General features: G+C 41.8%; 1 protein-coding gene and 1 long non-coding RNA gene across 6 annotated transcripts in view; one reads left to right on the plus strand and one right to left on the minus strand.

Annotated features, from left to right (window-relative positions):
• dnajc6 (DnaJ (Hsp40) homolog, subfamily C, member 6) overlaps nucleotides 1-12610 on the minus strand; it is a 47216-nt gene extending 34606 nt beyond the window's left edge. For 2 of the 5 annotated variants that reach the window (XM_086046210.1, XM_086046209.1), the window contains exon 1: nucleotides 3039-3266. In XM_086046210.1, the coding sequence (XP_085902336.1) occupies nucleotides 3039-3240 (202 nt within the window). In that variant the 5' untranslated portion in view covers nucleotides 3241-3266. Of the gene's footprint in view, nucleotides 1-3038; nucleotides 3267-12329 lie in introns of those variants that run through there. The other 3 variants (XM_086046212.1, XM_086046211.1, XM_086046213.1) reach the window with 2 other exon arrangements.
• LOC147138101 (uncharacterized) lies at nucleotides 5718-7884 on the plus strand. The gene is made up of 3 exons (XR_015089060.1): nucleotides 5718-5914; nucleotides 6079-6159; nucleotides 7161-7884. It is a non-coding gene; the product is annotated as an uncharacterized LOC147138101 (long non-coding RNA).
• Nucleotides 12611-13128: the final 518 nt, after the last annotated feature.

The following is a 13128-nucleotide window of genomic DNA, read 5'->3' on the forward strand; positions in this document are numbered from 1 at the left end:
AATCACTGGAAGTTGCACAGTTTGTTGTATGTGCATGTTGCAACATTTCACAGTGGTTCATTCTGTCTTGATTTTATTCACAAGGAATTCTAATATAAGGCATGTCTGTAGATGCATCCTTTGCATCTACTCGGACAGTAGCTGACAGAATATCTATTCTTAGGAGAGACGGACCTTGGAACAGGCTTCAGCAGCAGACTTGACATTTACACGTTAGCATAAAGGACACTGTTGAGAAAAACAGCTGACTCTCGCGATCTGCTTACCATTTTCCTCCCATCACACACATGATTTGTATACATTTGATTCAACATCTTTTTCTGGCTCCAAACCTTTCCGGTTTTGTGTGCAGAGATCTGGAGTCATATATGGCAATCCTTTGCCCACACTTGCCTTTTAACTCCAGAGGTGATATTTACAGCTAGACACGCTGTTGATATTCTAACATTGATGATGTCGCCACATGCATGTAAATTTCAACAATAAACTTGGTTTAATATGTCGCAAAAACTGCCGCTTTAAAGCAGCCCAAGTATCTGATCAATTAAAAAGAACAAAAGGCAGGTTTCTTGAACTCTGCGGTCAAAAACTGTGACATCACTATATGAAGCACATATACTGTAACTCTGCTTACTTGTCCAGTTATACCTTTGAGTAAAGGGTGACATGGGAAAATCGGTGATGCCCCAGGCAGGTTCCAGATTGGAGTTTATGAACAAATAAGTATGTTCAATTATCCCAGAGGTGGGCAATTCCGGCCCTCGAGGGTCGGTATCATGCATGTTTTCTATGTCTCCCTGCTGCAACACACCTGATTCAAATGATCATATAATCAGCAAGGTCTGCAAAAGCTGAATTAGGTGTGTTGCAGTAGGGAGAGATAGAAAACATGCATTGCCCACCTCTGAATTGTACTGTCCTTTTCTCCTTATAAAATTTGAAGCACAGAGAATTAATAAATACATTAATTAGGTACAAACTACAATATTCATAAAGGTTGATTGGCAGAGCTGGGCATTTTACTAAAAATATGTCAGTTTATCGCATTCTGCCTACAGCTGGGGTACCATTCCGCCGTCAGTCTATCTGCCCATTTGGTCCAGCTGGACCAAATAATAATCATCACTTATAGGCCGGTCCGCCTATCATGTTGAAACATGCTTCCGTTAGCGTTTCCGATGATCAACATCGGCAACCACCCACCCCCACCCGCAGACAGGATTTTTGTAACTTTTTGTCCTACGTTCGGTTACTATTTTTGTTTTTATTGAGTCTATACTTTTTCATTGCCTACTTTAGGCGTATGTTTTCCATCATAGATGTTAAGCATGCATTTTAAGCATGTATTTTCTTGTAGTAGCTTTTGAGCATAGTGTTGATCTGTTGCCCACATTCATAACACAGTGTATGTATACAGCACTCAATTGTCTCATTCAATTGTCAGGATGTCCTATTTGCTTAAGCCTCCGTGCAAGTATTTTTAAGGGATTTTTAAGCTCTTCCAGTATTCATCCAAACAAAACAAGATGAAAGCGCATGGTAGTATTTCAGCTGTCAAAATAGCCTCCAGTAGGAACTTTCACACGGGTAGGACAGTTTGACAGAGAAGGCTGTCAGATCAGCCTTTGGTAGGAACTTACGCACGGGTAGGACATTTTGGCAGAACACCGGATGTTTCCACCTCATGTCATATAATTTGAAGGCTATTACATTTGAAAGGTCGTCACTGTACACCCTTTAAACTGACTGGATTGTTTAGTTGTTTTTTTTCAAAATGTCAAGGTCTTCCTGAGAGGAAAACAAATGGAACCAAATGGTCTACCACACTACTAGCACGTTATGCTAAATTAATGTCATTAACCAGTGCCAAGCTAACGAAAGGGTAATCATTTAGCTTTACCTCGACATGTTTTATCAGATTGGACGGGGAATTCTTGTAGCTCGTGGACTTTACACAGGACATAATGCATTCGGCAAGAATTGTTCGACAACACATTCCTCATTGTCGATCATTTTAATTCTTCTCACCTTCCAATTAAATTATCTTTTGTAGCATCTTCTCAGTAGTTGTCATAGCTTGAGATCAAATCAAAGTGTAGCCTTGAATGGTCTAATTTATTTTTTAATCGTCATGCATCATGTAAAACAAGTAACGACCCTGTTTTGAAAGTATTAAGTAAAAAGTACAGATACTGGTGTTAAAATGTAAAGGATAAAAGTAAAAAATATTCAAAAAATAAATACTCTGTTAATTACAAAGTACTGAAAAAACTACAAAGTATTTGTACTTCGTTACTTCCCATTTCTGGTTGTGGTTAGCTTCATGCCAATTAACTGAGCATTTCAAAAGAAGCCTAGGAAGTTTATGTACACATGGGCCTGCATGTACTGCAAAACTGTGAATGCTCTCTAAATCAGACCTGGTGCTTTGCTCGCTTCACCAACACTTGGATAACTGGAACAATTAGAAAGGTAATATGCCATTTATGCTAACTTGTCATCATTCCAGCAGACAGCGAGTATATTTGAAAGATTTTGGCGCTATCAATGTTATCGCTGTACGTTAGACTAGTGACCAGAAGTTAGCACGCCGTCAAATCACAAATGCGGAAATGGTGCATGAATAGAGTCCATTGGAGTTCATTAGAGCATTTGCCACCCGGAAGCACAAGTGACGTCATAGTGAAAAGGTATATACTTCAATTTACAGTCAATCAGTGTTGCAATGTATAGTGTGGAGACATTAAATGGTTGCTGAACGGGGTGGAGGATTTTACCCACTCTTGTGAGGTATTTTAAGCCTGGGGGGAGGTGATTATGGCACCAGAGCATACTACACTGCAACCCAATATGAGCATGAGGCCTGAAAATCATGGGAGTTCATGGTGATACTGTACTAGACTGTCACTACTGACAGCCATCCCATCTGCCACTTCCACACTGGGTTAAGGATTTGCTGAAGCCATTCCGCGAGTCGCTTCCTGTTACAAACGCCATAATGAGGGTGACCGGACACTGTGTGCGGACTCCTCGCCTACCTGAGCTGTCCATGGTACTGCAGTCTTCCTCTTTCCGGGGGCCGGCTGTCGGTCCGTGGAGAGCTGCTACCGGGCCTCCGAATGTGCTGCAGCCTCCTCCTCCTCTGCCGGTACTGAAGCTATCCCTGCCACTATCGACCAACTGCAAAGATTCATAGCCATCATAAGTGCTCTTTTTCTTATAAGCGCCCAGCAAGCTCATCACAAAAAAACGCGTGAAAGAAAGTCCCCCCCCCACCCCCCCGAAAAAGGTCTAAAATAACGAGCTATTTAGAAGGAGACCCAATGACGGGGTGGCCGTGCCGTCTCCTCCAAAGCCGCCAATACTACCGCTCGATGTAGCACATGTCCGGGGAGGAGAGTGTACAGACGGTCTCACTAGTGTCTGGGGGAGGTGCGCTCGCTTGCTCGTTCTCTTGCTCGCTCGCTCTCTGTCGCCCTCTCTCCCTCCCTCTCTTCAGCTCAGTGCCGCAGTGTTGTAGTACAGTCGTGTACTATTGCTGCCGAGTCAGGGCCGTCGCGCCAGGAGCACAATAAGCAATGTGCCCCCTAACCCATATACCCCTTCCCATGTCCAGTATTGAATCTCTTAGTCCAAACCCGCAAACGCAACTTTTTTATTAGTGGCATGCATGGTGGTGGTGTCTGGGGCTTGCGTGTGCACGGGGTTGTGAGTTCGTTTAGCAGTGTACATTGATGTCCAGTAATTTGTGCCATTCTTATTTACGTGTCTGTAAGCACATTGCTCGAAATGGCAATAGTCTGTTCCACCAAAATGTTAGTGTTTTTGCAACGTTTCCATGTAGCCACGTTAACGCGTAGTGATTGTTAAGTTGTTGTCACGTCGCTAAGTCAGGCATCAGAAGTGGCACCAGTTCAGTGTCACAATAAAAGCATAAACCGGAAGCGCTACTTAAATGTTACTACTTAAATCTTAACCACGTTTTGTTTTATATGGCTTGTTTAGTGAAAGTGTCTTAACCTATATTGTGCACACTCGTTTATTGGCCTATTTTATGTCTTTCTTTAGGAAAATCACATAAAACTATCCATACCCAAACACCCATAGACTACAATACTGAGGAACACGATTAATTAGGAACATTGGAGTAGAGCGTGGAAAGACAAACACCTGTCCTGTATATTATTGGGAATCATTCTCTGAGTTGGCTGGAAGTGGTGTTTGGCCAACACACTCGTGTGAAGATAACTAATTTACCTGAATTTTAGCCATCAGGGGGCGGCCATCTTGTCACTTTCTGTCGACTGAAAGCGACAACTGGTAAAAACCAATCACAGTTCACTTGTTTTCTGAAGCTGAGCCATGATTGGTTGTTGCCTGAGCCCTGGGCAACTGTGATCTAATTTTCAGTTTACAACAAGTGGCAAAATGGCAGCCTCCTGAGATGGACCAAAACGAATGGATTTTAATGCTTAACTCCACAAACGCACTATTAATCAGAATGCCGTGTTTAAACTAGCGAGGCTGCATAGAACATTTTCTTGTAAAGAACAGTTTTGGGTTAACTTCCGCTTTAAGTGCCCAAGCTACCCCACTGGTTTTTAACCACCATGTAGGCTACATCCATCATTGAATGCATATATTAGTATTTTAGTCCATTCATCCATTTTCTATACAATTTATCCTATTCAGGGTCACCAGAATAGGGCTGACTTTGGGCGACAAGTGGATTGTTGCAGGGCACATATAGGGACACACAACCATTTAGTTTCACATTCACACCATCACTGAGTAAGAACTGAACCCATGCCTTCTGTCCCAAAGTCATGCGAATGTAGCACTACTCCATTAGTGACCATAGGGGCCCGGTCTGGACTGGTCAACAGCCAATCACATATAGACAACCATGCACATTCACATTAATACCTATGGAAAATTTAGAGTCAGAAATTAACTAAACATGCATGTTTTGTGAACAAGAGTGGAAGCTGTGGTATCAGGAGAAGCGCGGGGAGAACACGCAAACTACCACATAGGAAGGCCGGAGCCGAGATTTGAACCCCCGACCTTGGAACTGTGATGCAGATGCATAGTGTAAGTATACATAATGATAAAATAGAATTATGAATGGCAGCCTACATTGACCACGGTGCCCATGTTGAGAGTGCTTAAGTGAAATAAAAGTAAGTATAGTATAAGGCATGGTCAAATAAAAAAGCACAGAAGCTAATACGATTGAATTTCATCTTAAACTGTTATACACTAGAATTATTCAAGAACAACAACACTGTATAACATTCTCATGGGAAATGATTTGTATTTGATGGAAGGTGTCGGTTTAATTATTAACCATTTAGATGGTTGAAAGTGCATGTGTTATAGAGAAACTTGCAGTGTCATCTACTTCAGAAAAAAAGTTAATGTGGGGAGAAAAGCAATCCGATTTCAGTCAAGAAAAAGGCAGCAACACTGAATGCTAAATGTAATGTCAGTGGTCATTTTTCCAATACAATTTCATTTCAAATCTTGTGTCATGACCTTGAGTCCATGCAGAGCAGAGTACTGACCAATGGTGGCTGGAATGCTTCCTTCTTTTGCCTTGTCCCCTGGCAACACTTTTATGGTGCTGAAAAGAGGACATGAGCCTGGGAAACTCTTTCTGGTGCAGACGGAAGCACAGAGCACAGCGGGAACAGAATGTCTAAAAGGGAGGGAATGATACCCCTCCGTTGCTGGACCCAATGCACTACCGCTCCATTGTTGCTGCAGACTTTACCGTCTCATTTCTAACCATGGCAGCCTCTAAGTGAAATTGTAGAATCGACAAGGAAGAGCCGCACCTGTAAGCCTTATCATAATCCCTCTTACATGACTGCTAGGTCACACATTACGATTGCAACGCAAGTTTGTTCAAGTAAGTCTGTTTTATTATGTATTACTGGGCAAAAGACTTAGCCAACATTTCATGTCTTGCTATCAAGAACATGTAGTATAATCAGAATTACCAGTAGAGACCTTTGCAAGGACTCAACTGTAAACACAATGTAAAGAAAAACATTTTGCGTTTGTGATTAACAGTCTACTTCCTGGATGATGGAGGATGAAGAACAGATAGGTGGTGATACCTGCATTTTGCGGTGTGGTTCCACTGATGCCACAGTGAGTCAAACTGTGAAAATTAATTCATGTGTTTGCGTTTATTCATATCCTCAACAAAACTTAATGATTTTTTCTCCCTTGATAAGCAGTTTTGAATAATGGATGGATGGATGGATGGATGGATGACTGGATGGATGGATGGATGGATGGATGGATGGATGGATGGATGGATGGATGGATGGATGGATGGATGGATGGATGGATGGATGGATGGACCTACGCACTACCTGCTACAAAATCCTGCTGACCTTATCTGTCCTACTATACTCAATTTGTATGTAAAAAATATGTAAAGTGAAATACTCCTTTTTTTTTACTGTCGTCAGGTTGACAGCTGAATAGGTGCTCTACGTGCGGTAAAATTATCACATAACAGAAGAAAACTGTTTTGGTTTGCTGCAGGAATTTAATTTCATAATTACAATGAGGATTCAAACAGACAGTGACTATTTTCTTTGAAAGTAAGTGAGGTTTTGTTACATGCTGAAATGCCTTCTCTGTAACAGTTACCTGATTTAATAAATGTAAAACAATATAGTTTTTATACTTACAAGTAACAACAACAACAAAACTTGACATGCAGTGTTGTCCTCACATCAGATGTCAAAAGCGCTTTGCGGCTCTGCCATAAAATATGTGAGAAGCATGTACAGCAACAAGACCAAAGTGCTTTGTTTTCCTAACGATGTGGTCTCTGACATGACTGACAGGATCCTGAGTACTGTTGCGGCAAATCCAACTTTGGAAAACATCATCATACACACAGGGGAAAATGATATTATTAAGCGGCAGGTTGAAATACTCAAATGGGACTTCAGTAATTTGCTAAACAAAGTTAGCTCACTGAAAGCTCAACTTTTCATCAGTGGGTCTCTACCACCAGTTAGAGGAGGAGATAAAAGATTCAGTCTACTGCTGGCGCCGAACACATGGCTTTCAACTGCTTGTGATATTCATTCAGCGTGTTTCATTGACAATTTTAACTTTTTATTTCATCGCAGACATTTTTTCCCCAAACAAGTCATGAGATTCGCCTCCAACCTATTTTTCGTCCTGCGTCAGTGTACCCTCTGCCAAGGGCAAGGTACGAGGGGAACCCAAACAAAACGAAGAGATAGCGAAACACAGAAAGAAGCTGACACATCTTCGTAACTATACGCCGTGACTACGTGGGACGTCAGGGCAAAGATGAGGAGGACTTACCACTCCCGCCAGCTGACACTGCCTACAAGGATTCACTTCATCCAAACCCATCCCCACCCAGTTCACCATCTATCTTGTACCACTCGTCCCCACTGCTGGAGTTCACTGACCAAATGAACAGACTTGTTAAAGGTTAGCATACAGCTAACTTTTACAGCCACAACCCTCACCAACAATTTTCCATCTATCTCGCCCCCCTCAATCATCTAAGACTCCACCCACACCCATTCCACCACTACATGGATATTGTCTTCAGTCTCGTGATGGGAGCTCAGCACCATCAGTTGTTTGCAAAAACGATGTGCACTGGGTCTGGGTTTTAAAGGCAAATACTCCTGACTTTTCCAAGAAAAAGCCAGGGCCCAATGTGCTGAAGGTTTTGCCAATACACGTCTATGTAAGTAAAACAGAAGGATGTTTTCCAGAATGGTTCATACAACATGAAATCTAACACTTATTTCTTGTCAGTCTGCTCCAAAACACGAGGAAGAGTTGTTAACACATTAAATTTAGCACTTTTAAATGTTAACACTTTGGCAGGAAAATCATTTTTAAACAATGATTTTGTTACCGAGCAGAAGCTTGATTTTATGTGTTTCACTGAAATATGGTTTAGGAGTTAGGACGAGGTAACAGTAAAGCAGTTCTTGAGTCACCAGCTCCAAACTTTAGTTTCATGAGTGAAGCCAGAATGCTTAAGAAAGCACGAGGGGTAGCCATTTGGTTTAATACCAACCTCCAATGCAAGAAAATGTCATATGGAAAGTTTGACTCTTTGGAATATGTTGATCTTCAGTGTAAACTTGACTGTAATGGATTACATTTCTCCAATTAAGACCAAAGTTTTGTCGCTCACTAAAAAGTCACCTTGGAGAAATGGTTAACTGGTTAACACTGGTTAAAGCTCAAAAATGAATATGAAGACAACCAGAGCGCAGGTGGCGCAAAACCAAACTTAAAACAGTCTTCACATCTACAACAAGGAATGGAAAAATACAAGACAATCATTCTTCTCAGAGTTTATCAATCGAAACAGTAATAACGCCCGTACATTTTCTGTTGTAGACGGACTGACAAACCTCACAGCATCAGTCTCTTCTGAACTGCTGTCTAACAAGTCATGCAATGACTTTGCAACCTTTTTTGTTTTTTAATATTTTTTTCTCCAAACACTGATGTGGCACTGTGTTAAATTGAGTTCAAATCTTACTTGCAGGATAGGGACTACTTTGTCTCAATTGGTAGTTATGAGTCTGAGTGAAAAAAGATCACATGCGGGACTCCGCAAGGGTCCATTCTTGGACCACTTCTATATAATCTATACGCTGCCCCTTGCTCAGAATATGGAGCATAACAAAATCTCTTATCATACTTAGGCAGATGACATACAACTTTACATTTCAGCATCATCGCATGACTATAGTCCCTTACTTTCATTAAGTGTATTCATTTAATCAATGAGTGGATGGACCAGAATTTTCTCCAGCTCAATCCAGAAAAGACAGAAGTGATTGTTTTTGGCCCCAAAAATGAAAGGTCCAAGATTAGCGCTCACGTTAACTTGATGTCATTGAAAGCTACAAATCAAGCCAGAATTTTGGTGAAATTATTGAATCAGACCTGAATTTTAACAACCACTTAAAAGCCATTACGAAAGCTGCCAATTCCCACCTGAAAAACAGCTTGAATTAACGGTTTGCTGTCTCAACGTGTTCATGCTTTTATTTTCAGTAGGCTAGATTACTGTTATGCTGTCTTTTCAGGTTCATCCACCCACTATCTATACCGTTTATCCTCACAAGGGTCGCGGGGAGTGCTGGAGCCTATCCCAGCTGTCTTCAGGCAGTAGGCGGGGGAAACCATGAATTGGTTGCCAGCCAATCGCAGGGCACACAGAGACAAACATCCACACTCACAATCACACCTAGGGGCAATTTAGAGTGTCCAATTAACTGACCAAGCATGTTTTTGGAATGTGGGAGGAAAGCGGAGTACCCGGAGAAAACCCATGCAGGCACGAGGAGAACATGCAAACTCCACACAGGGAGGCCGGAGCCGGGATCGAACCCACGACCTCTGAACTGTGAGGCGGACGTGCTAACCAGTCGACCACCCGCCCGTCTTTTCAGGTCTTAATATAAAAATCAATCAGACAGCTGCAGCTGATCCAAAATGCTACCGCCAGAGTCCTTACAAACACCAGGAAACTGGACCACATCACATTGATAGACCAATTATCAGCTAGGTCGATTATCGGCCAGGTCAATTATTGGCAAGGGCGATTATCAGCGCCGATATTGGCATATTGGCACCGTCTTTTTTTTTTTTTTAAATCACAAGGCAGAATAAGAGATCAATTTAGAACTGGGTTGTTTTGTTTCACGTAATACATGTTTATTTTTCCCTACAATTTTACCTTCAAATGTTTTCATAGATTCAGATTTTCTGATTTTTAAAGATATTCCTGATTTATTTAACCCTCACCCTGACTTCAATTCCGAATGACATTTTATTTCTCTCGTTTTTTCTGGGTATTTTTTTCTAGTTCCAGTTATTTTTTGTCAAGTTCCTCTTTTCTGATGCCTGTGCATCCATGCTGAAGTCTTTTCCTTCTGACCTGTCTTACCGCCACATTGCGCTGCACTTGTTTCCAAGCCACACACAAAGTAATACTATGCCAGTTTCCACAGACTCAGACCCTGGAGCGCGGCAGCGCAGCAGCTCATAACCCCTGTTCCAGTACCACAGCAGCTCAAGGTCCCTGTTCACATTTCACGGCCACACCAAGTCATTGCTCCCATTTCTGTTCCGGTTCTGCACCAAGTCAAGGCCCCCGTACCTACTCAGCCTCATGGCTCAGTGACTCAACCATGCCCAGACTGGGTGGCCGAGACTGCCGCGCCAGTCCCCCCCTCTCGTCTCGTCTATTTGTTTTTGTTTGGTTCCTTAGTTTTTCTGAGTTCATTGTTGTCTTAAGTCACGTTTCCCTGGTCAGGTTTCCTGCCGTGCTGAGTCTACTCCCTGTGTTTCATACTTGTTTTGTTTTTTTGTTTTTTTCTTTTACTTGAGTAATATGAGCCTACCATGTGCTTTGTTGGCTGTTTTGAAAATAGAGATTTGGGAGATTACTCCTGCTCTGCTGTCTCAAGGTTTGAAATAAGCGAAATTTGCATTTTGTACCTCATCAAAACACGTTGAATAGCAAAACTGGGAATCGCAGATTTTTAAATTTTTACAATAATTGAGCCACCGACACTGTCCCTGAAAGTTTGGCTTGGCTGGACACACAAACGTTAAGGTGATGTGCTCACGTCACCTACCCACGGGTAGTCAGTAGAGGCTGACATTTTGGGGGGAATCCCGTGAGATTCCCATGGGATTAGTGTCAATTTTACCTTTAATCACAGGATTGAGACAGTACAGGATAAAAAATTCACGGGAGCAGGAGGGATTATCCAGAAGAAGTCAAATGCAACTTTGTTTGTTTGTTTGTTTTTTAAATTAACTGCATCCAAAACAGGAGGGGAACAGGAGTGAGAATCATTCTGAACGGAAGGAGGATGGGAGTGGGAGTCATTTTCACCGGGACGGGACAGTATTTTATTTTATTTTTTTACTATGGTCAGGAAATGGGACGGGACGGGAATTTTTTCTGTAGGACTGCGATGGTACGGGAGTGAAAATCCCCAAATCCACTCCCTTATCACCTTCTAGTTAACGGTTGTGGCAAGCTCAGTACCAATAAGGCTTCACCAGCTAGCTAACAACGAACTTTGGCTCGCTAGAGTGCGGCTAAACATGTTGCGGAGTCAGTAATCATCGCCATCATGGTGGTGAATAAGCTACAATTCTGACAAGTATTTAAACCAGAACGTATCCAACTTGCAACAGCAAAATAGCAGACAAATTAAGCGTCTGGAGTTTAAACAAAACCGGATGTTATGTTACGCTGTGTTGCATTACGTTACACTTGAGGTCATCCGGGAGGAGTGGCCTATAAGATTAAAAGTAGGCTATAAAAAATAAAAAGTGTTGGTTTTATACAAAAGAAAACCACTTGTTTGTTATTGTTATTGTCATATTTTGATTGTCTAGTAAAACCCTTGCTTCAAGTCCCTGGAATTAATCTGCAAAAACTACTCCTCAAAATTAGAAAGTTTATCCTCATATGACGTTATTGAGGAGCAAAACTGCTCCGCAAAGCAAACAAAAAGTTATTTCGAGTCGTGTCTTGCCTTGCTCCTTCCCTGCGCTTGGGTCCTTCACAACACCACAAAGAAAAACATTCAAACAAATCATTTAAGTACAGATCAATTTGTATTTAACTTTTTGTGCTTTTATGTTTTAAAAGTTTAGAGTATACCTTTCATTTAACTTTATGTCAAGACATTTCATTTGAATCATTTTTAAGTACCGGTACAGTAGGTAATGCCGGTGGACAGCTCACTTTAGGACCCCGCTCAGTAAGCTCTGGAACAGGAAACCCAAAGGTTTGCTAAGCCACTCACGTGACGTAACTGTGGTGACGTCACTGTGCGCGAACACAGACACTGTTCTCTGGAACAGTTATACAGCTACACTTTTGTAGTCTTGATTGTGGTTTGTTTACAAAAGACGTTCTGCGCTAAATTGGAGACGCTCAGGTGATTGACGAATATGAAGTATGAGGTCATGGCGGCACTGACAAAATGCATCATTTGCATGGCGTACAGCCGAACACAGGCTACAGCAACATGACTCCCTTCGCGATGCACGAGTGCTCATTTTGCGGTAACACAAGACCTCAAATAAAAATAAAAGGAGCGGATACATTCACGGTATTCCCTGCGGACTGACGTGTTTGTGTGTTACGTAATAACATCCGACTTTCTCGTCTGTCGGGTTGCACAATGACGCAAGCACATCCTTCCATTCTTGCCTGATACAACACGCAAGAATAAAATGCATGCAATAATACTTTACTTTACCTTTCGGGATGGATTCGGGCATTCTCCCGGTTGCTCAGTTCTATCGAGATGCGCTTCAACGCTTCTCGCTGTCTGTCTGCGACCTTTGTGTTGTCATCAGCTGCAAGTCAAAGGTCAATGCGTTTATTGTCCTAGTAGCTAGACAAGATATGAGGCAGCAACGGACTACGGCAACGCGATGTCATCGCATCCTGGTGTAGGACACCCCCACAGCATCCAAGCTGGTGGTAAATCCTGAGAGATGCGACCGGGTGCACTCTGTACTCAAACACGCTTCATGGATCCGCAAAACGGCGCCCCTCAGTGCATCCTGTTTGAATTGCCATGAATAGAGCAACTTGGTAAAACCTGGACTGGATTTTTCATCACATGATTTGTAATCATGTGTCAGTTTTCAAAACAGTAGTAAGACACACACACACATACTATGGTTGTATTGCACCTTCAGTACCATATATTATAGCGACTAAGCTTATTCGTCTAGTTGGTGAATAAAGCAAAATATTCTGTTTAGCCACTATGCATGTATTGTTTTTGTTTTAAATGTATAGCTCACAGAATATTCTACTATCTGGCGTGGTGATGACTATTTTGATCAATAAATTCCCTATAGCTAATATTTTCTCTGTCAACAGAGGATCCACCCATACAAGCTGAAGCAAAAACAATGCCATTGTTGTTTTTTTTAAATAATGTTTTACATTATGAAGATTATATTTATGTTAGTCACAAAGTTGTTGTGGGATCCTGGCTGAGTTTGCACATAAATACATAATTTTTACTTGTTGCTCTGATAAAA

The sequence above is a fragment of the Filicampus tigris genome, chromosome 12, assembly GCF_054856515.1.
Source record: "Filicampus tigris isolate MCC_2025a chromosome 12, RoL_Ftig_1.0, whole genome shotgun sequence".
Lineage (NCBI taxonomy): Eukaryota > Metazoa > Chordata > Actinopteri > Syngnathiformes > Syngnathidae > Filicampus > Filicampus tigris.